Consider the following 27,614-nt stretch of genomic DNA (forward strand, 5'->3'; position numbering starts at 1 on the left):
AACCACAAACTGATAGCATTATATTTCATCCAATTTGTTAAATCCTTTATTTTTTTTCTATTTTTTTTCTTTTAATATGGTTTCTAATTAAATTGTATGTTTAAATTTATGTGTTTATATTGTTTTACTTGGATATTTATATATTTGATGTTATTTTTCAATTCAAAATTTGAGATTTTTTTCTTATTTTAAAAAAATAAATTAATGAAAAATAACAAAAATATAATTAGAGCTTTAATTGCAACCGAATATTATTAATTCTCCGAAAATGTTCTTTTCTTTTTCATTTTTTATCAAAATTACTATGAAACAAACAAAGTGTTGGTTCATATATATATATATATATATATTGCCTAGGCCATTTTTCTAAACAATGAATGGGCTCAGCCCAAGTATCAGACTTTGGGCACCCACTTAAACATCCAAGGCCCAGACTCTTAAAAAATGTCTATCCTTCACCTCTGGGTAACCCACAACCTTCAATAAATCCATGTATAAAAAACCCTAATATCAAGACTTCTAAGTTCTAGGGTTTCTCCTCAGTGTTTTCGCTGACAAGACCAAGCAGCAGCAGAAGCCGATCAGAAGCAAGCAAAAATGGTAACCCTCTGTCTAGATAGATCCTGTCTTGATTGAATCGAAACTCTTTTGTTGATTATTGACATGGGTTCTTGATGTTTCTATTTGTGTAGCCGTCACACAAGACATTTAGGATCAAGAAGAAACTAGCAAAGAAGATGAGGCAAAACAGGCCTATCCCTCATTGGATTCGCATGAGAACAGACAACACTATCAGGTCTTTTTTCTTTTCTTTGTTTCGCTGTTTGTTTTGAAGAAAAGAAAAGGAAATGAAACTAAGTAAGAAGGTTTTGAAGTTATTGAATGTGGGGTTTTTTGTGTTTTCTTTAGGTACAACGCCAAGCGCAGGCACTGGAGAAGGACTAAGCTTGGATTCTGAGGTGTTTTGGGTACTTGGAATATTGGATTTTTGTTATTGTTTTTTGGGTTTTAATTAGTTGGAGAATTCATTGAGGAGGGAATTCTAGTTGATATTGCTTTGTAAGGAACTCATGAGAGTCCCACTTGAGAAATCTTGCTATGTTCGAAGTGTTGACTTTTGATTAATTCTCAATTTGATGAAACCCGCAAGTTTTTGGTATGCATTTTGATTGTGTTTGATTTGCTGTTTTTTATGATCTCGTTATCATTAGGGTGCTTTGTCATTGCTCTTTTCTAAGATTTATTAGCTAAGTTATTGTCGTTAAGAGTCTTCACTGTCGTGAAGGCAGTGAAATGTGATTGTTTTCTTCTGCGTACCAACTATGGTAGAAGCTAGTTTGAGTGGCTTGGCTTTGTTTAATTGGTTTGATGCATTAGTTAGTCTAATTAATTGCTGTTTTATTAGGTCGATTTGAAATTATTTTTCTGTTTCTATTCAATGTTTACATGCTTAAAATAGAATCTTTTGTTGATTTTCAGCTTGATTTCTTTTGTAAAATGTTCTCATGTCTTACTTCGAGCTTGATTTTCATTTCTAAAATCATGGTCTTTTCATTTCATTTGATTTTTAAACTAAATCTCGTTTACAATTTTCTGATTCTGATCATAGTATGTGATCAATCTTCTATAAACGCAATCCCCTTAATAATGGAGTCTTGAAGATAATTCAAGTATGATATAGCTTTTTTTTTCATGATCATGAATTTAATCTTCTCATTGTATTTGTGGGATTGCATATTGTGCTGAGTCTTGTTAATGAACATTTTGCCCATCTCCAAATTGGGGGTTCTTTTTTCATCTGACTCTATTTTTAGATGGCATGATCCATCTGACCTTGCATAGCCATGGCCTTTGTTAATGATTGGAATGCAACTCTCCCAGCAAACAAAATTGTCACAGGATGTTTGCAGATATGGATGCTGATCATTTTTGCTGCATTTCTTTTCTTGGCACTGCAATTTAATACTCGTGCATTCAGTGTTCACTCTTCTCTGTTCATTGAAATCCACACAAGGGGAATGGGGATTGCTCAGGATTAAACCCAGGATTCCTGTCGTTTTATATTCTTCGTTTATGTGATGGTGTATTCTTGCCATTTATTTTACTAGCCTGACATTACGGACAAGATGTTGCATGTTGATGGTTTGATTGTTTTTGCATTTCGAGAAAAAAATTGATTTTTTTCTTTCCAAATTATTATATTTTTTGTATTTTTAGATGTTTTAATGTTAAAAATAATTTTTTAAAAATAAAAAATATTATTTTAATATATTTTTTAAAAATATATATTTTAAAAAGCAATAACTCTAACTGCAATTGCAATTGCCCCTCTCATATGTATAAGTTGACAAGCATAATCAGCTATAGCCGGTTCGTTGGTGTCCTGTAAGATTTAACTGAAGCCGCTGAATATGGGGAAAGAGACCAGAGGGTGGTACATTTGTCAGTGTCCAAACATTTTTAACTGGTTGGCCCATGGGCCAGATAGGGCCCATTTAGTAAACCCCAGCCACTAACCTGCTGACAAATGGCTTTCTGAAGTAAATGAGCTCCCCACCAGTCACGAGGGAAGAAAGATTAACCACGACTTTTTATCAGCAATCCATAATTGCTACCGTATGTCTCCTGTGGTAGGGTTGCATTCAAGTTCCTTTCTCCTATTTTTACTTTATGAGAGATTATTTTCTTGTGTGGCCTAACATGAAGACCAAATAAAATTATCCTATTTCAGCACTGGTGGATGTCCAACACCTATTTCTAGTGGGGTCGGATCACAGGTGAGTTCCCAAAAAATATTTTTTTTTAAGAATTAAAATGAAAAGACTTCATCTAGGATAATAAATCCAAGCGATGGCCCAACAAAAAAAAATATAAAAAAACTTAATTAAAATAATATTATTTTAATAAAAATAAATAAATATTAGGTTGCCTAGGTCACTAGGTCAATCTGTGGATTTTTAATTGGATTAGTTGTGTTTTTTTTTTTTAATTTTTTTTTAACTCGAATCTATTCAGATTCCAAGTTGATCGGATCTTAAATTAACTCATTATGTCTATTCAAGTTTTTAAAAAAATAGCGTCTGTATAGGTGTTTAGAAGTATGATAGTGTTTGTTTTTTAAAGTATTTTTCGTTTTGAAATGTATTTAAATAATGTTTTTTATTTTTAAAAAATTCATTCTTAATATTAACACATCAAAATGATATGAAATCTTCAAAAAAAAATAGTTGAAAGCAAAGAAAAAAAATAAAATTCAAATTTTTAAAAAACATTTTTAAAATATAAAAACAAATATCTTCTCATAAATAAATGGCTTGTCTTGTGATTTATAGTGGATAGCTTTGTGTTAGACTCTCGTTAGTTACCATCTTTATGTTATATTGATTTATTATTTCTATGTTCTCATAAACATGATAAATCATATCTTTTATAAATACTTTAGTCAGATACATGGCCACTATTTTTACACATTTTGATTAAGATGCAGACAAATTACCTCAAGAATTTTGTAATCATTTAAAAAAAAAAAAGATTACGGCTAAATTATTATGTCATCATTACATATCAGAGCATGCACTCAAATCCTTGACCATTGGTCGGTCGAATATTACGTCCGGATATATGGATATTATCTTTAAAATTTAATTGAGATGTGAAAACTAAGCCCTTGTTTTGTATTGTTTTCCATAGGGTAAAATTTAATTTTTTTGTAATCATTTAAAAATAGAGTTATTACACTTCATTTTAGGCAAATCAAAACTAGAATTTGGAAAAAAATATTAAAATAATATTATTTTAACAATAGATTATTTGGAACAAAATGAACTCTGCTTTTTAGTTTAATCAATCTGAGTTTTGATCTAATTAGATCATGTCAGTTTTATTTTTTTTTAACCCGAATTAATTAATTGAGATCTTGAATTGATTGGATCTTAGAGTCGGTAGACTCAGTCGGAGTTTTATAAATATCCTTGGATTAATTTACCCTTAAATGTACGCCATCATTACATATCAAAGCATGCACTCAAATCTTCGACACAACACTACTACTTGATTACGAACATTACCACAGAACAACTCCAGTATCTATAGCCAACGGTTTTTCAAGGTTTCATTTTCTTTAATAAACCCATCTATATTTTAAGCACCATTTACAGTTCTGTCATATCCAATCACTTAAATACTTGTACATCGCACAAGTGGCTGTTTGATTTTATCAAAATCATTCCTTAGAAATCTCACCATTGAGCAGTGTGATTTTTGTTATTCAGATGGCTTCAACAATGATTTCTTTAGCTTCTGCTACTCCTTCTGCTTCACTTTCTGTGCAAGAAACTCTCAAGGTAGCTATATTTCCCACTTTAATCGCCACTTTCTACTGTTTTTCTCTTCTGGGACATCAGTTTTCTAAGTTTTCTGTTTGGTTATAGGGAAAATGTGGCAAATCAAATAAAATAGACTATGAAAGTAGACGTTAAAATTCAAAAGTTTGTATTTTGTTATTTTCTTGGCAGCCAAACGGATTTTTATGGTGTGGATCAGGAATTTTAATTGTGGTTTTGGACAGGGAAAGATGAGGCTTGGAAGTAGTAGTGTGAGTACATTGTTTAACAAGGAGAAAGGCAATCCCTCTATCAAGAAAAAGGTATGAATGTTAATTCTTGTATTGTTGGGTGCTTGGTTTTTTTATTGAATTCTTGTTTGCTTGATCCTATGTTTTGTAATTGGTGGAGGATTCGTGATTTTATCTGAAGCAGCAGCTATGTTAGTTTAGAAGTGTAAAAGATGGAGGCTTTGTTGTTTAATCACGTATTTGTTGAAATCATGGGTTTTTTTACCAGTGCATGCTTCTTGTCTTTTGAAGATTTTGATATGATTTGATTTGAACTTAACATGCATACTTGGGTGGATTCGAGCTTGATATGTTTTAGTTTTGAGATGTGGGTTTGCTGTTTCTGATTTGCAGTCATTTGGCCGGATATCTATGACTGTTGCAGTGAATGTATCCCGTTTCGAGGGTATTGCTATGGCCCCCCCTGATCCTATCCTTGGTGTTTCTGAAGCTTTTAGAGCAGACATAGATGTAAAGAAGCTCAACCTTGGAGTTGGGGCCTACCGAACTGAAGAGTTACAACCTTATGTGCTTGATGTTGTTAAGAAGGTTAGTGCATTTTCTCAGTCTACTTGGTATATATTTCTTTAATGGCAGTCTAGCTTTGGACCTTTTTCCTTATAAGCAGCAGCAATTGATATGGCAAATCTGGAATTGATTTTCATTTTCTAGGCTGAGAATCTTATGCTGGAGAGGGGAGAAAACAAAGAGGTATCTTAATACATTCAATTGTAAGAGTGGCCAGAGTTTTTGATCTCCATATTTTCTTCAACTCACCTGACGTAGATCATTTTTATGTAGTATCTCGCAATCGAAGGTTTGGCTGCATTCAATAAGGTGACTGCAGAGTTACTATTCGGAGCAGACAACCAAGTGATAGAGCAACAAAGAGTATGTTGAGGACATAAGCTTTTTTTCTCTTCTGAGAGGAGTTTAATTTTTTATCCTTGCCTCAAAGATATTACTGAAACATAATAATACGTTGATAATAAACTAGATATCGATTTGTATAAAATTTCCAGGTTGCAACTGTTCAAGGTCTCTCGGGCACCGGTTCTCTTCGATTAGCTGCAGCTCTCATTGAGCGATATTTTCCTGGAGCGCAAGTTCTGATATCGTCTCCTACTTGGGGTTTGATATGTCACTTCCTTGTGTTTTTTGTACGATTCATCTAATTAATATCAATTTTAATGGCCAACAAACTTGTTTTGCAGGTAATCACAAGAATATTTTCAATGATGCAAGAGTTCCATGGTCAGAGTACCGATACTATGATCCCAAAACAGTTGGCTTGGATTTTGAGGGGATGATATCGGACATAAAGGTTAGGTCTGGAGTAGTTATGCTGCACTCAAAAATTCCCACCAAATTGTTTTGAATCATTAGAATCGATGCCCAAGCTAAACACACCATGCTGTTAAATCTTTCAGCTCCTCTTTTGTGCTATTCACTACAATTTGTACTAGTATACTATCCTACCTGTCATACGCACACTCCCTCCCTCCCTCCCTCTAGGGTTGGTCAGTGTTCAGGCACATGATTGAACATTACACTATTGGTGCTTGGTATGACAATTCAGAGAGAGAGAGAGGTGGTCTTTCATTATAACCTCGGTTTCAGACTGAATCATTTCTCTAACTCGTGCTATTTTTTCATTACAGGCAGCCCCTGAGGGATCATTTGTGTTGCTACATGGCTGTGCTCACAACCCAACTGGTATTGATCCAACCCCTGAACAATGGGAGAAAATTGCTGATGTCATTCAAGAAAAGAACCATATTCCATTTTTTGATGTTGCCTACCAGGTAAACAATGGTTTAAATCTGATCTGAATAACATTTGCACTATCAATTTTTTTTCCTGCTGAACCAAAGATGGTGCCTGTGTGAACTGTAGAATATTTATTGTAGTTTGTTGCTGAAAATTTCTCAAGAATTTAGAATACTGTTTGGGCAATGATATTTAATTTGAAATTTTCAATGTACTATTAGGGATTTGCTAGTGGAAGCCTTGATGCAGATGCATCATCAGTGAGGTTGTTTGCTGCACGTGGTATGGAGCTTCTGGTTGCTCAGTCATACAGCAAAAATTTGGGTTTGTATGCCGAAAGAATTGGGGCGATTAATGTTGTCTGCTCATCAGCTGATGCAGCAGCAAGGTGTGATAAACCGATTTACTATATAATACGTGCTATTTTAAACTGCTGGTTTCCTTTTCTTTCCAATGAAAAATGAATGAGATGCCATGCCCTTGTCTGTTGAATCTACTACGTGAGGACATAGATTTTGTATCCTACATTGTGGTATGGAAGAAATGGATTGTATCCTACATTGTGGTATGGAAGAAATGGACTGCATATTTAAGCCTTTTGCTTCTTATTATCGGGTCTCCTTTTGTCAATTTTGTTGTAATTGAGGTCAGGCTGGTGCTGTCAAAGGTGTCCTGCGGACAAGTTGCTAAACAACCAATTTGATAGCTCTCACATTATATTACCTGTTTAAATCATGTTTTTTTCTTTACCTTAATTTTCAGGGTTAAGAGCCAACTGAAAAGGATTGCCCGACCAATGTACTCAAATCCTCCTGTTCATGGGGCTAGAATTGTTGCTAATGTTGTTGGGGATCCAGCTCTTTTCAATGAATGGAAGGCAGAGATGGAAATGATGGCTGGGAGGATAAAAAATGTGAGACAGAAGCTATTTGACAGTCTCTCTGCAAAAGATAAAAGTGGGAAAGATTGGTCTTTTATACTGAAGCAGATTGGCATGTTTTCCTTCACTGGCTTGAACAAAGCTCAGGTAATTGTTCCTCAAATCTTTATCAAGTTTTGGATCTCGTGTGCTTCTTTTGGTAGAATCATTAAAAAAACTTTCATCATCTTCATGTTTTTCTACATTTCTTCTTATTTTATAGTCACGGGTGAATTTGTTCTCTCTCATTTCTCCCCTATGAACCTCAGACTTCTCCATTTGTCATCATTAAATCGGTGGTTATCATAAAACATTTGCTGCCAGTCTGTTCTTCACACTGCTGCAATTGCTTAAGCTATTCAATTATTAAACTTCTCTTCTGTGTACCATGCAGCATTGTTTCCCTAACTTCTGATCTTTTGTGTTTCTCTTCTCGTCTGATCAGAGCGATAATATGACCAACAAGTGGCATGTTTATATGACGAAGGATGGAAGAATATCCTTGGCTGGACTGTCTTTGGCCAAATGTGAATACCTTGCTGATGCAATTATTGACTCCTACCACAATGTCAGTTGAAAGAATGATGAACAGGCATTATAACCAACAAGTAAAAAGTTTTATCACTAAACTGTTTTACTGAGTTGATATTATTTTACGGAAGTTTTGTAATAATGTTCACTGGTATTTGACTGAAACAAATCCATGCAAACCGAGTTTTGATAGGCTGTTTATTACATCCCAGCTGGGGCTAAGCTATATTTTCACTGGTCATGGTATCAGTTTCTTCTCTTCTCAAGACATTCTCCTTTTGGAGATCGCTTCCACCTTTATTAGGGAAGGACAGAAGAATTGCAGCACTGAGCAGAGCTCTCTGCTGAAGCCTTGACACCCAAAAGATCAATAAAACTCCAAGAGATAGAAAATGCCATTTTACAGATTCTCTCAAGTTGCTGTAAAAATGACTGATTATGTGCATGGCCATGAGATTGACAATGAGCTTGATGCGCAGAAATAAATTTTGGGAGTGCTATTTTACTGATTCTATAAACTTTGCTTCAATTTACAAATGTGGTGAAGATCCCGATGCTCTTCAAATCCATCTATATCAACCTTCTTGACCGAAATAACCAAAGATATGAATTATCTAGAATACATCAAAATATGCACATAAGAAACTTAGAAAGCGCAGTGGATCGATAATTCATCTAATACAAAACTTAAGCAGAGGCAGCACCATCCAAAAACAGTTTCTTTGATGCGCCTTGTCGTTGACCTCTGGAAGTTGTAGGCTGTGGAACTCTTAGTGTCCCTCCAAGCTCAAGAGGAACTAATGGGACGAGAGAGTGCACAACATCTGTTATGAGAGGGCGGTAACTTGGCTCTGGTTGAATACACAACACGGCTACTGCTGCAACCTGCAGATATTGCTATCCAATTAGCCAACTCAAGCAAATTCGCAAATACTACCAACTCCACATCAACCCTAAAATCACCTAAGCATCGCCTAACTCAAGGCAAATGCACTCAGCACTCACCGACAAGCTTCTTAGTTCAACAATCATTCTCTCCTAACTTGCTGATGATAACATTTAGGGCAGAATAGATCGATATAACCTCTGAATAAACCTCACCAAAGGCAAATTTTTGCTGTGCCCACTCACAACTACCAACCAATCCAGATTTATTATTTTAAGGAAAAAACCTTCTTCAGGGTTGGTTTGCATTAGTTAATAGTCAACAGTCAACTTGGAGTTCACCTCAAACTTCTAGACTGTACAAATTCAATTGGAGAAGTAAACTATGGTTTTTATGGTTCACAAACCTGGAACAAGTACTTCTCATCTACTGAATCTCTGATCACAGGATCCACAATGGTTGGAAGCACAGCTCTGTTAGTGAGCTGAGGCATGGCCTGCATTTAAAATAGCTAGAGCATTAAATATAGTTATCGAAATCTTGATTTTTTGCCTCTCAAAAGACATTAATTTTTTGGATATGGAGCTAACATACCCATGTTACTATAGATTGGCAATGAGCTGGTGTCAGTTTTTCTACAGGCCTTCTTCCTAATAGAAGCTCTAGAAGCACAACTCCAAAAGCATAGACATCACTCTTATCCGTCAATTCACCTACAATATTTCAAAAAGTAATTGTTGATAAGGGAAGAGAAAATGGCAAAATGCAAAGCAAATACGATGTGATTTCAGTCATTTGCATTTCGCTGACATTTTTTTCATCGATTGTCATGTGATTTGCTCTGTTAATGGCATCCTTAAAAGAATTATTTGGTTGATGAACCTTGAGTGTGTCATACTCTTAGCCACATCATCTCCAAAATAAAGGGCTGACCACAGAATATTCAAGTGTTATAGATTGTGAAAGCCAAAACACACAATAGTATTTTACACTTTGACCAAAAAATTCTTTGATAGAAAATGCATAATTTAGAGATGCTTTGACCATGCTATCCGAGATTCATTACTTCTAAGCTCATGAATTCATGCAAAATGCATCAGTCTTCTCCCTCAATTCACCTACACTAAACTAGTTCTTATATATATATATAAAAAAAAAAGTGGCTTCTCAACTCAACTCCATCATCTAGCTAACGAGTCAAAACTACTGATGTCAAAATATAACCAGTTCAGTTAGCATACCATCTAACATATACTCTGGGGCTACATAACCCACAGTGCCTGAAAGCTTGAGCTTTTTCTTGTTATGAGAGCTATCAGCTACAGCAAGACCAAAATCTGACAGCTGAATTCAAACACAAGTTGAGAGAGAGAGAGATTGAAATATTTGAAAGTTGAATTAATTTAACAAAACTCAAAAATCTTATACATTTTTACCTTGGCATTGAAGTTGGCGTCCAAAAGAATATTCGATGATTTCAGATCTCTATGGATCACTGCTGGCTTGCAGAATTCATGCAGATATTCTAATCCTCTATAGTCAACAAGTTGAAATAAATAAATACTCCGAGAATCAAAAGCAAACAAGCAAAAGAAATTTAAAAATCTACAGAAAAGATAAAATCTCACCTTGCTGTATCAAGAGCAATTTTCAACCTTAAATGCCAATTTAGTGAAGATCCACGAGAAGGTCCTAAAGAATCAACGAAAATCCAGGGAAAAAAAAGAGAGAAATATATTAACACTTCTCTATTTCAAAATCCCAAAACTCATCTACCATGACACAGTAAACCCTAGTAAAAAAATGAGACAGATATTTTACCATGCAGTAGATCTTCAAGGCACCCATTTGGCATTAACTCATAAATAATGAACCCCATCTCCTCATGAACACTAAAACCCACAATAGAAATTATATTTGGATGGTGAAATTTGCTTAACAAATCCACCTCATTCTGCAATTCCAATGAATAATAAATCGCCATCAAGAAAAAGCAAAGCTAAAAAAAGAAAATGATGCAATCAATTCTACCAGAAAATTGATGATACCTCAAATTCTCTCTGCGCATCATCAGTTGCGCAGTCTAGTTTCTTGACTGCAGCACTTGAGTCATCTTCCATTACAGCCTTATATACACGTCCAAATCCTCCCTTTCCCAACAATTTATCATCGCCAAAATTGTTTGTTCCTTTCTCTAGTATCTTATACTCAATTAATGAAACAGATCCCCTATTACTAACCATTTTCAAGGAACTGAATTTGCCCAAAAATGGTGCCAATGAAAGCCCTTTCTCCACATCTTCACATCAAAGCAAAACAAACCAAAGAATTATTAACATAAAGCACAACAACAACCATAAATGTTGAAGTAAACTAGAGATGGGGTGTTGGTAAAAAGAAACCGAAGTACCTGAACACCGAGTAGCTTTTTTCTTTTGTGAGGACTTCTTATAGTAAATGAAACAAGAACACAAAGAAAGAAGGATGATAACAAGTATGCAACAAGCAACAATGAGCAACAAGATTATTTTCCTGTGGAGGTCATCATGCTGGTGGTGGTCTTTGATTCCCATTTCCGATTCAACCCCTGGTCAAATTATACAAAGAAGCAGACTTTTTAGCTTTTTAAGCTTTTACAAAAAGGAAAGAACCATAAAAACTAAATCTTGAGACTTTATCAACAATGTGCAGAGAGATGGGATCATGCCAAAGTGCTAAACTCTTTGTTACGTGTAGTGTGAAGTCATGAATGCACTAGATTTTGCAGTCCTTTTTTTAAATTTGAAACGGAAAGTTTGAATCTTTGAAAGAACTTAAACCACCACAAAATCATTTCTTTTGAAAAAACAAAAAGGGCCCTTTCAAGTACCTGGAGAGAAGGCAGTCATTGAAGTTGAAATAGGAGAAATGAGAGAGGGAGATGGTGAAGGGACAGGTGGGTCTTCTTGTACGGCATGAACTACTACTAGACACAAATGAAAAAACCAAATGGGAACTGTTTGAGGAACAAGAACAAGATGAAGAAGCTTCATTGTTTGTTTGTTTCTAAGTGCAAAGAACACATGAAGACAGAGATATGTTAGGACTTCTGTTCCTTAGCCCGCTAGGTTCAAAAAAGACAGACTAACAGAAAGAGAAGTTACAAACTTGCAAGTGGTGGAACATCATGGGAAGGGAGTGTATATTGTTAAAACTTTGGTTTGGATCTTCTCCTAGTTCTTGGACTTGCCTTTCCTTTTCCTGAATATTTTTTAATTCTTTTTTTATTTTCTTTTAAAACTGTTATTCCATGTTTAAAAGGGAGAGAAAAGGGGACAAAAAGGAGGCAGAAAAAAGAAACCTATTTATGTTTTTAAGTCATTAAGTGGGGGCCACTACACCACAATCATGTGGGCAGTTGTGGGGGCAAAATAGTAAATAACAAAATTATTTATGACAAAAGGCTGTTGCCTGCAAGAGCCCATTTACTTCCCAGCATGGAAGACAGGTAAATTCCAATTTGTTTTTCGCATTTTGGAGTTTCTCATGTTAAAACCCATTTGCCCTGAATCAGCGGCACCGTTTGTTTTTATTTGAAATTATGTTTTGGTATATTTAAATTTGTGTTTGGCTGATTTTTTTTAATATTTTTTTATGATTTTGATTTTAATATGTCAAAAAATAAAGAAAAAAATTAATTTTTAAATTTTTAAATAAAAAATATTTTATATCACAGCACCAAACACTCATTAAAATTTGCTAATGAAAATTAAAATGTCTTTTTTCCATTTTAATTTTTTAGATCCTTTTAAAATAGCATGGTCATAAGATATGATCTTGAATCAATCTAATTCAATGTTCGAGTCGTAAATAAGAAATCCATGTTAACTAAAAATAAATTGAAATAATGATCCAATTTTAATTTAACATATTATCAAATTAACTTATTGAATTAATTAGACCAGAACTAAGATCTTAACAACTTGAAACTTAAAAGGGGAAAATAATAATTTTTGTCAGTTGAATTTTTTTTTTATTTTTTTCTCTTTGTTTTTTTTGTTTGTTTTTTTTGTTTGGAAAAATCAATCTCATACTCAATGATGGACACCCATTTTAATTTAGGGGTGAGAAAAAAATATAAAAACTGATTAAATCGAGAAAATTGAAAAAAAAATAACCGAAAAAACCGAACCGTGAAAAAAAACCGATTAAAATTTTGAAAAAACTGACCGGTTCGGTTCGGTTTTATAAGATTGAAACCTAAAAACCGAACCCAAACTGAAAAAAACTGAGCCAAACCGAGAAAAAACCGATTTCGGTATTTTAAAAAAAATAAATTCAGTATAGTTATTTTTTTTATAAAATCAAACCAAACTAAAAATAATCACTCCTATTTTAATTTATCAAAAATAGAAATAGGATTTGATTGGAAATGTTTTGCAATGACCTAGCAAGCAGGCTTTGATTGCCATTGGTTTAGGTGTCTTGTTCAATTTTTTTTATTTTATTTTTCATTTTATTTGATTTGATTCGAAGAAAATGTCAACTTGAAACCTGTTGGCACAGCTTAATCATCATATGACTTCGATTATAATAATTTTTCCCTTTGATTTCGTTTTCAGTCGTTTGGCCTTTCGTTTTCTCGCATTTCTGTATAGATTTGTGTAATGTTTTTTGAACTTCCCAGGTGGCAGCGTCTCCAACGTCATCGTCTCCTCGTTTCGAATTCTAATAGATCTGTAAGAAAATTGATGTATATAAAGTTAATACAATATGTCTGGAACCAAATCGTTAAATTTAATTTAATTTAATTTAATTTATAAGAATATTTGAATTCAATTGATCTTATTATAATTCTTATGTTTAGAATAAAATATTCAATTATATAATTATATTCAATTATATTGTTTGTGATACTTGTGAAAACGAATTAAATTGATAATCTTAATTATGTTTTTCTTAATTAAGAAATTATTTTTTTAATATTAATTTATATATTTTGATTCTACATCTTGAACTGTGGGGATTTTGGTAAAAACAGAGTTATTTTGTAGGGTTTTTTAGGGAAAAGAAAGGCGTGGATATTTCTAAAATATTAATTTCAATATTAATTTTGCATTAATTTTTTTTTTTAAGAAAAACTTGACCTCTGTTCAACTTTCCACTAAACCAATAGACACAGCATGCCTGGCAAAAGCAAATGAGCCTGGCTGGATTTCACTTCGTCTGATTTATCGAGTTAATAAAAATTCAAAATGGAAATAGATATTAAAAATTCTGTAACCATTAAAGGTTCATCGAAATTGGAAAGAGGTATTTATTAATTAACTTTATGTGTGAAAAATGAATTAAATTAAAATAGGTGCTAAAATCGCTATCATGGTCATGAATTTAATAAAAATTCAATAGGGGAATATATATTAAAATCATTATTGTAATCATTAAGCTAATAAAAATTGGGAAAGTAAGTTAGTAAAAATCGAAAAAGGTAAATAATTAACCATGTGCATGGAAAATAAATTGAAATTACAAAGTATATTGTACTCATTAAGTTAATAAAAAACTCAAGGAAATTTAATAAAAACAGGAATTAAAACAGTTATTAAAAACACTGATTAAGTTAATAAAAGATTAAAAATATTTCAGTCAAATCAAATATTTCGCATGAATAGTAGTTATTATAATATAGTTAAACACGTTAAATTTTGTTTGTCATTGCAGTCTAACAACAACGTTTTTAAATTTTTTAATTTTAAAGTAATATTTTTTTATTTTTTTAATGTACTAGTATCAAAAATAAATTTTAAAAAATAAATAAATAACTTATTTTAATGAATTTCTAAAAATAATACTTTTAAAAAATAATATCTATTTCAATTCCAAAGAGACACTAATACATATAAACTTGAAAATAAAATTATACTAATCAGGAATATTAATTTAAAACTCAATTCATTCATTGCCACTCTCCATCCCTCCCTGCCTCTTACCATAAGATTTTTTTATCTTTCAGTTTATCATTGGTGCTCCTTCACAGGCGATAGCAACTTTATCAGCAATTACTCCCATAGCTGCAAAACATTATCCAAGAGTCGATCAAGTTTAAGTTCATGGTCAAGATGATCGAGTTTAAAAAAAAATTAAAAAGGATTCTCTAAACAGAATAATCATCATTTACAAAATATTTTATAAACAAAATAAAAGAAAAAATGATATTGATCTAAATATAAATATTTTTAAAAATAAATATATAAAAGAAGCGTTCATTGAAAAAAAAAAAAACGACCCTGGCCAGCCCGTTTGGCCCATTTTATTAAGGCCCCGCACGGGCCTGCCCTAATAAACTCACACAACCGAGCCTTTTTTTTTTGTTGCACCTGGGGCAAACAATACGTCATCTAATCTTGCCCAGATCCCGGGTGGCAGGAATATCGAGGCTTAATTTTTTTTACCTAAAAACCCGTTTTTCAATATATTTTTGACCCAAAACACCTTAAGAATCATGATAAACCTATTCATGACCTCAAAAAAACCAAAAAACCATCATGGAAACCAAAATCAACCGGAACAAAAAATTCAATCCAAGCTTATATATGTTTTTTTTCACGAACTTTAAAGATAAAAAAACATCTAATATGAACTCCCCTCGTCATAATGAATAATTTGACATAAAAATTATTTGTTTTGGTGGTCTAAATCTGTCCCAGTATCATGTTTATCTCTCTATGTTTTTCTCTTTATCTCTAGAATTCAGTGACCTCTCCCTCTCTTCTCTCTAAATCAGGGACTGAAACATAATAAAAATAAACATTTGTACCAAAATATAATTTGAAAATATTGAGATACCAAAATTATATAATCTGCGTTATTTTTTAAGTTTGAGGATCAAAGTGCATCTTATTTGAAATTTATAGCATGTCATTCATGTTTGATGTTTTTTTTTATTTAGATACATCTTCTTTTAATCTAACCCTTTTATAAAAAACTAAAATTAATTGGTCTTCAATTAAAACTACATCACTGAAAAAAAAAAAAGCTTAATAACCAAATTGAAAAAACTAAAAACATTTGAAGAGTTTATCCACAATAATATAGGGAAGGATAAACCCATGTATTCTAGTTTTATACTTAATAAAATTACACTTTTCTGATAATAAAAAATAAAAATATTAATTTGATATAATTTGAATAAAATATTTTTTACTAATAATAGTTGAAATAATTTTTTCTGGATAGGAGTCACAATTTATAAAAACAGTAAAATGATTACGACTGGATACTGAACCCGTTTCCTTCGCACTTTTTTTTATTTTTCAATTTTATCATCTTTGTTAACTCGATCTGTCTTTACAGTTCCTTGGGTATTTGCATTTGGTCCCTAAACAATAAAATATTTGCAATTTAACTCAATTACTTGGGATTAATTAAAAAATATATTTATTTCCATTGCAAACATGATCTAAATGCACTATTATTAACAAAAAAATATTATCAAAAAAACCTTACTAAAATCGACAAAAATTACCAGCAATGAATTAAAAGGAAAGTTATTTTCAAAGTATTTTTACTTGAAAATACATTAAAATTATTTTTTAAATTATTTTCAACACATCTAAAAAATTTAAAATTATTTTAAAAATTAAAAATTAAAAAAAAATACTATTAAACGAAACTCTCAAACCCTCGTATAGCCTATCTGTGAGCATCTCCACATTAGCTTTCTAGCACCGACCGCTACAAGAATGGATTCGTAGAAAAGAAAAACGGCATTGATCTAAAAGTAGTCCGAGCTTGTCATTTTCGTAATTATAATTCAATAACACGAAATCAATAATTATTAGACTATCCAACAATAAAATAATTCAAAATAAAAAAAAACTTTTCACGTGTTAGGTAAATGGTGTGCTTCAAAATAGGCAGTCGTGACAGATCATACCTATCGGATAAGTCCTCCTTCAGGGTTCCATTTCTATTTTTAATTCTAATTGTTTTTCATATTTTATTTGAACAAAATCAATTCTAATTTCTAAGGGTCCTTGCTCTTTAATCTGAGGATCCACATCTAGATCTTGAAAATGATTCGAATTTAGCTGAATTATTATGTCTGATACTGTCTAATTCATCATGGTTAATAATAATAATAATAATAATAATAATAAACTCTTGGAGCTTGAGTTTTTATATAATTGAACTTGTTTATGCATTAGCATCAAGATGATTTTATTGTTTTTAATGTTAAGAGATATATTTAAATCAGATTAAGTATTAATCAAGACTAGGTTTTTATTTTTGGATAATATTAAAAGGGTATATTCTATATTGATATGATGTATTTGGAAGTATTTATTGATAAATTCTTTTAAATACCAATTCTAATATTTAAATTTAGAAAATTAAAGGGTAAATCTTTAACTATTGCAGCTTCTTGGGGTTAAAATGACTTCGATTATTAGGATGGAGATATAATTTGTGTCATCATCGAAGAAAGACTGTTAGCTAGAACCACCATGGAGAGTCTCTTGGGAGTATAGTAGTTATTTTTTATTTAAAAATAATTTTTTTTTATTTTTAATATTAATATATTAAAATGATAAAAAAAATACTAAAAAAAAAAATCAAGAATTTTTAAGAACAAAGTATTGGGTCAAGGGATTTTACATGCGATAATTGACATTTATGAGAAGACAAATTACATGATCCTTTTTAATCCTTATTTACTAGCAACGCGCCTACGCCTATGGTGTCTCTCTTATTTTAATTTGACAAGAGTACACGCAATACAACATGCAAGCAACAACTCCCATCTTCTAAAAAAAAATTTAATTTAATCATCTAAGTGATGGATTAGTGGTAAAAGTTTGGAATCAAGATGTTTGTTTCCTCTGTGATCTCAGGTTCGAGCCCTGTAGTTGCTTATATGATGACACTGGAGGCTTACATGGTTGTTAACTTCAGGACCCGTGAGATTAGTCGAGGTACGTGCAAACTGGCCCGGACACCTACATTAAACTAAAAAAAAAAGAATTTAATTTTAATTGATATATAATTTATAATATACTTTAACATTTCACTAAAAAAAAACCCTTCAATTAGCATATATGGAATAAAAAAATGTCAATTTTAATGAATGATTCTTCTTCTAGAAATACCTTACATGTTAAATAAACATGTTTCATTGATGAATCTTATAACCTCAATTGTCCACATCTTTACAGGGCAAATTGATCAATTTATTATCACTGCGTCAATCAAAGTACTTTGCAGCGATGAATGGAAAGATTAAGAGTATTTTAGATTGTGATAACGATGACAGTTTAAAATATTTTTTTTGCTTATAAATATATTGAAATAATTTTTTTTTATTTTTTAAAAATAATTTTTGATACCAGCACATCAAAACGATCTAAAACCATAAAAAAAAATTTTTAAAGTAAAAACAATTTCAAAATTTGAGGAAAACTGCGTTCCCAAACACGCTCTAAGAACTGTTTTATATTCGAGTAGTAATTGTTTTTTAAAATATTTTTTTGCTTGAAATGCGTTGAAATAATTTTATTTTATTTTTTAAAATTTATTTTTAATATTACTACATCAAAACAATTTAAATATATATATATAATTAATTTAAAACACATAAACAAAAGGTAGATAAGTGGTCTCAAGTGCACACATGAATGAATGATTATTCAAATTATTTCATAAAATATAATCAAGGGAACAATAATTACGGGGTTAGTGAGATTTTGGCAATGCCAAAATCAATTCAGGGCATTAAGAATTTAAATCAACTAAAAATGGTAATCATGTGGTTAATTAAAGGGACGAGTTAATGGCCATGTCTACACATGCAGCACCTGAAAAGGATAGGGCTCTCGACGTTATGTAAAGTTCCAAATGCTAAAAGCAATCATGCTTCAAAGACTTTGATCATTCATTTTTTAAAAATCTCACATGGTTGGCAAACATCATACTAATTTAATCATTTAATTCACTATGAAGGTGGGTCTATTGCCGCCGGTGAGCAAATGGACTGAAATACCCATAAAAATCCACTCCAATTTTAAATTTGTTGGATAATTTCAATTAAAAAGTATTTAAAAAAATTATTTTTTTTGTTTCAAAATATATATTTTATATTGGAGGGGGGGTTTTCTTCCCTGGTTTCTTCATGGGCTGGCATGGCAATAAATTATAACCCCAGCTCAGAGACTAGGCCTAGGGCTCATGAGACTGGCAGTGTAACTAAGGACGTGCCCAGTCTAAGACCTAAGCCTGTGCCTCTTTGGAAATGGATTGGATAAGCTGTGATTAGGCCCGGGAAAGATGGTAAGCCATGGCTGGACCTCGTACCATGCTGCTCTTTTTTCTCTCCTCTTCAAATAAATTTCTCAGCCTTTTGTTTCGATATTTTATTTTTATATTTACTGTGATTCGGAGCATGAGATGTTTGACTTGGAAAATGGAAAGAATAACGAGATGATAAGCTAAAAGATTCATGGAGATCAACAACGAGTGCAAAGTCCAAAGTGTCCTCGAACACTTGGACCTATCCAAGTCATTATTAAAACATAAATTAATGTATATATTAAAAAAAAATATTAATCCCAAGGCATATCTTTGTTTTAGCTTGTGTTTTTTTAGATTAATATCGGTATTCAGTCAGTTTACGCGCACCTCGACTAATCTCACGGGTTTTGAAGTTAACGACCATGTAAGTCTCCAGTGGTCCTGAGATTCGTAAGACTCGAACTGGTGACCTCTAAAAAGCAAATCTAGAATCTTACTAGTTAAACTACACCCCTTGAAGTTATATTTGTGTTTTTAAAAGCATGAAAGTGAGAGTTTGCATTGTTGTTATTGTTGTGAAAAATATTGTGAAAAAGAAATTTTTTATAAATACATCTTTGACTTATGATTGTATATTTAAAATATAGAAATGGATTTGGTTTTGATAAGATGTTTTTAAGGAAATATATCATGCTGTTGAGAAAATTATAAATTGGGTTATTATACCATCAAAATGATAAACTTTAAAAAAAAAACCCAGATATAAATAAAATAATCCAACCACACGTGAATGTGAAGAAATAGGACTTCAATTTTTACTCGATTAGAATCTTTGCAATCAATTCTCAATAAATTTCAGTATCATTTGTGATGATTTTCAATGTATGCAATAAGAAACAATAAAAAAATTAATCGTAAAAGAACTGTTTAAAAATTAATTATACAGTTCTGGTTCTCGTTCCCGAAGTAGTTGAATTACTGTATAACTGGCATGCGCTGCAAATTCGATAATTTTTTAAAAATTAAAAAATATTTAATTATTGCTAATATTGTTTTAGTAAAAAAATTTAATTTGATTAGGGATTTAACCAATGTACTCATGTTAATTTAATAGGTTTAAATACAATTTAAATAACTTAAAATAAATTTTGAGGATGAGGATTTTTTATGAAAATCAAGACAATAATAAGCTGGATTGATTCGAGTCAACCGATGTTAATATATCGATTTGTATGTCATATCATAAGACCATGAAAACTCTATAAAATAAAATAAAAATAAAATCTAAAGTTCAATGTCCAATAAAACAAATGTTGAGGAACAAAATTGAAAACAAAATCAATTTAATAAATGATCTAAAAAAATATATCAGTTCGACTTGGGTTGAACTGTCAAACATGTGATTTAGGATACCAGATCATGATAACTCAACATAAATTAAATTAAAATAAACTATAAAAATTATATTTAAATCAATTCAGTGTTGATAAATAAAATTAAAAAAAATCAATTAAAAAAAAGATAAAAATAACTCAAGTTATCTCGGTTGATCATGAAATATAAATAACCTCATAGAAAGCAAGTCAAAACAAATCACAAAGCCTAATTCTTGATTAATTCAATATTAAATAGTGAAAATAAAATAAAAAATTAATTAAAAAAATTCAAATAACCGAATTCACTTGTCAAACTCGCTAATAGGATGATGATAGTCTCATAAAAAGTTAACTGAAAAAAATTACAAAAATAAAGTTTTAATAAATCTAATGTTGAGAGATAAAATTGAAAAAAAAAATATAAATTATAAAGAAAAAAACAAAAATATATATTATTCAAGTAAATATTGTTATGTAAAGAGATGTACATGAAAACTTCATTTTTTATATTTTATTAACAAGATAGCTGGAAAGATAATTGTTTTTGACATGAATAGAAAAGCTAAATATTTTATAATTCATGTAAGATTATCAAGAAATGTATATATTTATGGTAATATTTGGTCACTATTTTAAGATAATAAAGATGAAGATGATAATGATAAAAGATAAATTATTTTTTAAATATACAAATTTATTCTAAAATTATATTTATGCTAAAGAGATAAATTTATTTTATATTTTTTACAACTAAACTATTTATATTATTTTTTCACTTTTTTCTCATAGAACACTAATCAATCACGACCACTAAAATAACTTTTCGTCCTCTTCGACACATCCTTGACATGTGCCATCTGTCCATCCAGGAAGCTGTCTTGTCTCCATCAAATCTCTTTATCAAAATAAAGAATGAAACGCTTCCTCCACACAAAAAGCTCTGCCGGTTCAAATGTCTATAATAACCCAGAGCGGTCCAATCGGACCGCCGAAGCAAAGGTCGGCTGCCTCAATCAGTCATGACTCATGCACGTCTTTTCCAACGTCTACGTCATTCCATTTAATAAGAAACACGTATAATAATTCCCGGGTCCAGCTGTCCTCTCATCATCGAGGATCCAATGCTCTTCGATGTTACAAAAATGCCCATTTATATTTGTTCAAATTACAAAAAGTATCCAAGATCATTTGCATCTTGTGATCCGCTCTTATTAATTGCTTCTTCGCTAGCTTCATTGCTAAGTTGTCGAGGCTACATTTACTTGGGTGGTTCTGTATTTTATTTTAATTATAGATTTAAAAATATTTATTTTATTAAAATATACCATAATTTTACATAGATTTTACTATTTTTAAAAAAATTTAATTGTAAAAAAAACAATAATTTATATATTTTTTAATCTATTTTGTTAAATCACAACCATACAAGTTATAGCATGTCAAACATATATTAAGGGGTATTTAGAAATGTGATAGCGATTATTTTTTAAATTATTTTTTGTTTAAAAATATATTAAAATAATTTTTTTATTTTTTAAAATTTATTCTTAATATCAACATATTAAAATAATTCAAAAACATAAATTTTTTTTTTCACATGTAAATTAATTAAATAACCTTTTTTTTTTTCAAATCCATCGCAGAATGATTCATTGACCAAGGAACTTTCCTCACGAATTTCCCAGTGAAAAGCGCGTTTCAAAGACGCAAACCGTGTAGAAATTTTGATTGTTCGCATGGTTCTCGTGAATTGTGGTCATAAGCAACTCCTATAGATCAATTTCTTTCTTTGAAAATAGTAAATAGCTTTAATTTTATTTATTTTTAAGTTTTGACCTGTATGATAATGGAGATTGTTCGTTTGTTAGTTTTAAATTCAAGCAAAGGGAGGGAGGGTGAGATTTTTTCATATTTGAGAATTCATTGGAATAAAAAAAAAGTTGCTTAAATTACTCTCATTATTTTAAATTATATTAAAATTATAAAAAATATTTTAAAAAAAATCATAAATATATTTTAAAAAATATTTAAAAACATAAACTGTCACACTTTTTAACGCACCGAGCATATCTTTTATGTATGCTTGCATGACACATAAAGTTGACATCTGGTGTGCTTTTTTTCCCCTTTACATTCGAAAAGGATTTCGGCCGTACAGAGAATATTTTTTCTTTAATTTTGGCTGGACGGATTTTTTTCCGTTCACAGTAGAGAAGAGGAATTTAATGTTTTTTAACGTTTCGAATTTGGATTTGTTGCTATAACAAGTTAATGTTATTAATTTAACAATAAATAAATAAAACACTTAGAGAGTGATGTTCATTATGGTATCGATTGTTTTTAAAATAATATTTTATGATGAAATGCATATCAATGATATTTTTTTTATTTTTTAAAAATTATTTTTGACATCAACACATCAAAACGATTCAAAATATATAAATTATATTAAATTTTAATAAAACAAATTTAAAAATTTTAAAAATATCAATTTACACCGCGTTTCCAAACTTAGAAAACTGGCGAAGTTGCCAACAGTAGCATGGCAGCCAGAAAACGGTTGGAGTGGTTCGTGGCATTATCGTAGTTAAGAGAAACCACAAGGGCTGAAATTTAAGATAGACGATAATTATGGCACCGGTGGCATCTAACCCACGTCAGATACAGAGCCTCTCGCAACCAAAGCACTGGCGGGGTATTCCCTCTCCCAGCTACCCCATCACGCTCCTTAAATCACGTTGTTAAAATCAAGGTTTGTTAGGCGGTGGGGTAGATGATGTTTTTTTTTTAATTTTTATTTAAAAATATACTAAAATAATATATTATTTTTATATTTAAAATTTGTATTTTATCAATAAAACAATTTTTTTTTAAGAAACAGGCTTTAAAGTATATTTTATTTGAAAATATATTAAAATAATATTTTATTTTTATTTTTTAAAATTTACATCAAAATAATAATAAAATTTAATTTTTTTTAAATATGAAGAAAGAAAGAGTTAACGTCTGCGTAAACAGTGATTATTTTTTACGATAAATATCACTTGCATAAAGAAAGTTATCGTAACTTGAGGATGACATTAAAAAATAATAAGTAAGAAATGCAGCGTTAAGGAAAATTTAGAAAAATTCGGTTGAAATTTAAAGTCAAATACCACTCTAGTAAAAAACAAAACAAAATCCGCTTCGTGTTTCTCACGTATCCCTAGTGAGACTGGCATAAGAAACTGCCCCCTAATCCTCAAATCCACGGTCTCATCCTCCTTTCCCCTTCCCTTATAAAACCAACCCTCTCCACTCCTCTCTCTCCACGTTAACTCCAACGTAGGGTTTCCTCTCTTCCTCTATTTCTATAGGTTTCCTTTATTTTATTGCTAAGAAATCTTGTCTTCTCGATCTGTTTCTTGAAAAATAACATGGGAGTTCTTGTTGTAAACCCTCAAGATTGCCTGAAAAATCCCTTACAATCACAACCACAACGGATGAGGTTCACACGGAACCCTAACCTCAACAACCCCCGCCCAAACCGGGCACAACCCAACCGCCGAAAATGGAGTCCCAACTCATCGCCACCTCCACGCGCCGCTGTACCCAAGAACAACAGCAGCAACCTTGTTATGGGACAAGTCAAGATTCTCAAACGAGGCAAAGAAGATTTAATCGAGCCCGGAAAGAAGGATGAGACTCCAAGAGGGAGTCATAACACAGAGGCTGTGAAAAGTGAAGACCTGGGTTTCTTCTCAACCAACAGGCTGGGTCCTGATGCCGTTCTGGTTCCGACTCAGGTCCGACTCACTGAGTCAAAGGACATAGTTAATGGTTTTTATGCGGGATCGGCTTTTATTACGTCCCCGCCACCCAGCTCTCTTCCTCTACCTGGCTTTTTCACAAAGAAGACAAATAACCCTGTTGCTGTCGATGCAAGCAGTGAGATAATGAAGCTTTTAGGCCTTAGTTTGTAGTTTCATCAAGGTTTCTTTTGGTGGGTTTTGAAGCTCCTGCTGCTCTGGCAGATGGGATTTGAAGAATGAAGATTATGATGTAGATGGGGTTTTGTTTTTTGATGTTTTGCATTCGATTATCCCGTATTTTTTCAAGGGGAGAAATCGAATTGCTTGACCTTAAAATTCTTAGTCTTATTGGGTGCGCGCGCTCGCTGTTTCTCCGTGTATAGTTTAATTATCAGTTCGTGTGAGTTAATTGCTAGAATTTAGAATCTCTAAGGTGTTTCGGTGTATTAAAGGTTACAGTTAGCCCCTTTTAAGTTAATGATGGTTTAGTTTTATCATGTTTAATTTTGTAACAGGTGCCTGTTAAGATGACCTTTGATGGCCTTTGTTTTTAGGGGTTATCTTTTTGAAATCCCTGTTCATGATGTACTTGAAGCTTAAATAAAAATGAAATCCTTTAGCGTGTTAAATCCTTGTGTTTGCCAGCTTAAATAAAAATGAAATCCTTTAGCGTGTTAAATCCTTGTGTTTGCCAGCTTAAATTGTATTTCGGATTGGTTTTTAGACTTGTTAATCAATAACAAATCTGTAAGATCAGAGCTTGTGGAAGATTCCAAGGTCTGCTTGATACAAACCAGATTATCTGGGTCACCCATTGAAGCTTGAATCCCAGATTCAAGTATTCAAGACATGAATCTGCCAACGGATCAAAGCATGATCCTCTGTCTTAGCATTAGAAGCGGAGAAGCCATACATTTATCATGTTTACCCATCCAAACCAGATTTTCTGGGTCACCCATTGAAGCTTGAATCCCAGATTCAAGTATTCAAGACATGAATCTGCCAACGGATCAAGCATGATCCTCTGTTTTAGCATTTGAAGCGGAGAAGCCATCTATTCATCATGTTCACATCCTCCTCTAGTTTGAATTTCACTATCTTGAGTCGTCCAGAAAATTTTGTTGTTGGAGTAAGATGCAGAGAAGTCTGCAGTTATGTTTGTGGTTTAGGGCAGGGCTGTGAGGATGTTTTTAAAAGTGTTTCGCTAAACGGGGCTGTAACGAGAACTTGTCTTTGTTTTCCTCGCATGATCCTACAGTTCCTCCTGCTTTTTTATGTTTGCAGCGTATTTGCTTTTTGTACATCACTATTTCAATAATTCTGAGGGGGAGAACTTTAAAAAAAAGAGAAGATGCTTTCACTATTATATCCTTACTTTTTCCAAAAAGCTGTCTATATAGAGCTTTGTGAAAGAAATAATGCTAATTATATTCGAAGTTTTTTCCCGACGAGATTCAAATCTCTGCCAAGTTATTGAGCGTGTAAGGGTATAATTATTAAATCTGATTTACCTTTTTAGAAATTTATAACTTTGAATATCAAACCTGTCAACATTTAAATTGAATAAAAAAATATTAATTCACTAATACTTGATTAATGTATTAGATTTCTAATAATTTGGTTAATCTAACTAAACTCAATGAGATAAACTTTGTTACTTTTTTTTAAATAAAATGATATTATTTTTATAAAAATAATTAATATGAATGAATTTAATGATTCACAAGTTAACACGAATTGATCCAGTATTTTGATAATTCAAATCCATTTTCAGGTCCTTCCTTGTATAATAACTATCTACATTGGTGCAAATATTAGGAGCCATCAAAATTAAGGGTTTTTTTAATGTGGTTATGGTTATTTTTTATTCAAAGATATATTAAAATAATATTTTTTATTTTTAAAAATTATTTTTAACATTAGTATATTAAAATGATATAAAAATATTAAGTTAAAATAAAAAAAAATTAAATATTTTTAAAACACAAAAATAAAAATATCTATATAAAAAAAATTACCACTACGAGCTTTTAAGCATAGTTATTAAACCCGGCCAAGGGGCCGGGTCCCGGGTTTCATGGGTCAACCCGGAAAAATTTAAAAAAATTAAAGTTTTAATATTTCATATGAAAAAATCCATGTAAATATAGGTTATACATATTGTAAACAATGAAGTTTAAAAGAATATTTTAAAAAGTTTTTTATCTCACATTAAAAATATATTATGTTAAGCTTTTAAGTTGAAGTATTTAAACCAAAAAAGATTTTTATCCCACATCGAAAAAACATAACTTCTTTCCTGAAAACATAGAGTATATATACTAATAGGTTTCAAATCCCACATTGAAAAAACATAACTTCTTTCATGGGAACATAGAGTATATATACGAAAGGGCTTCAAATCCCACATTGAGAAGATACCATATTATCCTTTTAAGTTGAAGTATTTAAACCAAAAAAGTTTTTTATCTCACATTGAAAAAACATAACTTTTTTCATGAGAACATAGAGTATATATACGGAAGGGCTTCAAATCCCACATTGAAAAGATACTTGTTATCCTTTTAAGTTGAAGTATTTAAACCAAAAGGTTTTTTATCCCACATTGAAAAAACATGATTTTTTTCAAAGGAACATATAATATATATACTAATGGGCTTCAAATCCCACATTGAAAAGATACTTGTTATCCTTTTAAGTTGAAGTATTTAAACCAAAAGATTTTTTATCCCACATTGAAAAAACATGATTTTTTTCAAATGAACATAAAGTATATATATTAATAGGTTTCAAATCCCACATTGAAAAAACATAGAGTATATATACGAAAGGGCTTCAAATCCCACATTGAAAATATACAATGTTATCCTTTTAAGTTGAAGTATTTAAACGAAAATGTTTTTTATCCCACATTGAAAAAACATGACTTTTTTCTTGGGGACATAGAGTATATATAGTTATATACTAATGGGTTTCAAATCCCACATTTGAAAAAAAAAAAAAATGGGTCTCGTTCGAGTTCGCCCGGGTCATGGGTCGACCCGCCGGGTCACCCGGGTCTAACCGGGCTGTTGCCCCAGCCGGTCTTTTAGTAAATCCGGACCGGTCCAGCCACCGGGTCAACCAGGTTTCGGGCCGGGCCGGGTTCAATAACACTACTTTTAAGTTTTACCTTAGCCGAAAGGTAGTTTAGGGTCAAGAATTGGACTTTAGAAGAATAAACAGTGGCCACACAAGAAGTATATACTTTGAATTTTCTCATTAACCATGAAAATACAGGGCATGAGTTTTTCACTATAGCATTAGATATAAATTATTGTCTATTGCTATAATAGTTTTTTTTTAGTTTAAAAATTAAAAGTCTTGATTTAGGGGTAATTTTATCCTTTTTTTAATGGTTATTTGAAGATTATTAAATATATATGTTCATCTTTTTTTTAAAAAATAAACAGTAAAATTATTC

The 27,614-nt window shown here is 31.4% G+C and overlaps 4 protein-coding genes across 5 annotated transcripts; 3 read left to right on the forward strand and 1 right to left on the reverse strand.

Moving 5' to 3' along the window:
* The first annotated feature begins 438 nt into the window (after nucleotides 1-438).
* LOC7493414 (60S ribosomal protein L39) lies at nucleotides 439-1,163 on the forward strand. Its single transcript, XM_002324527.4, has 3 exons — nucleotides 439-600; nucleotides 693-796; nucleotides 910-1,163. The coding sequence occupies exons 1-3, from the start codon at nucleotides 598-600 to the stop codon at nucleotides 956-958; spliced, it is 156 nt and encodes a 51-aa protein (XP_002324563.1). The 5' UTR covers nucleotides 439-597; the 3' UTR covers nucleotides 959-1,163.
* Nucleotides 1,164-3,947: 2,784 nt separating this feature from the next.
* On the forward strand, nucleotides 3,948-8,024 carry LOC7465406 (aspartate aminotransferase, chloroplastic). Of its 2 annotated transcripts, none has more exons than XM_002324860.3 (12): nucleotides 3,948-4,108; nucleotides 4,272-4,343; nucleotides 4,568-4,645; nucleotides 4,967-5,161; nucleotides 5,285-5,323; nucleotides 5,414-5,503; nucleotides 5,635-5,743; nucleotides 5,827-5,936; nucleotides 6,274-6,417; nucleotides 6,604-6,770; nucleotides 7,145-7,409; nucleotides 7,747-8,024. In XM_002324860.3, the coding sequence occupies exons 2-12, from the start codon at nucleotides 4,272-4,274 to the stop codon at nucleotides 7,876-7,878; spliced, it is 1,401 nt and encodes a 466-aa protein (XP_002324896.1). In that variant the 5' UTR covers nucleotides 3,948-4,108; the 3' UTR covers nucleotides 7,879-8,024. The 2 variants fall into 2 exon arrangements, with proteins under 2 accessions (XP_002324896.1, XP_024446192.1); XM_024590424.2 differs by having other exon boundaries at nucleotides 3,971-4,108; nucleotides 4,253-4,343.
* Nucleotides 8,025-8,304: 280 nt separating this feature from the next.
* LOC7458403 (probable receptor-like protein kinase At1g80640) lies at nucleotides 8,305-11,999 on the reverse strand. The gene is made up of 10 exons (XM_002324280.4): nucleotides 11,588-11,999; nucleotides 11,129-11,305; nucleotides 10,767-11,017; nucleotides 10,540-10,672; nucleotides 10,347-10,410; nucleotides 10,155-10,251; nucleotides 9,960-10,062; nucleotides 9,313-9,431; nucleotides 9,125-9,214; nucleotides 8,305-8,717 (listed from the first exon to the last, which is right to left on the reverse strand). Exons 1-10 carry the CDS (start codon nucleotides 11,748-11,750, stop codon nucleotides 8,520-8,522), a joined length of 1,395 nt encoding a protein of 464 aa, XP_002324316.4. The 5' UTR covers nucleotides 11,751-11,999; the 3' UTR covers nucleotides 8,305-8,519.
* An 11,633-nt stretch (nucleotides 12,000-23,632) lies between these two features.
* Nucleotides 23,633-24,780, forward strand: LOC7458402 (uncharacterized). The gene has a single exon (XM_002324859.4). The coding sequence runs from the start codon at nucleotides 23,777-23,779 to the stop codon at nucleotides 24,320-24,322; it is 546 nt and encodes a 181-aa protein (XP_002324895.2). The 5' UTR covers nucleotides 23,633-23,776; the 3' UTR covers nucleotides 24,323-24,780.
* Nucleotides 24,781-27,614: the final 2,834 nt, after the last annotated feature.

This window comes from Populus trichocarpa, chromosome 18, assembly GCF_000002775.5.
Source record: "Populus trichocarpa isolate Nisqually-1 chromosome 18, P.trichocarpa_v4.1, whole genome shotgun sequence".
NCBI lineage: Eukaryota > Viridiplantae > Streptophyta > Magnoliopsida > Malpighiales > Salicaceae > Populus > Populus trichocarpa.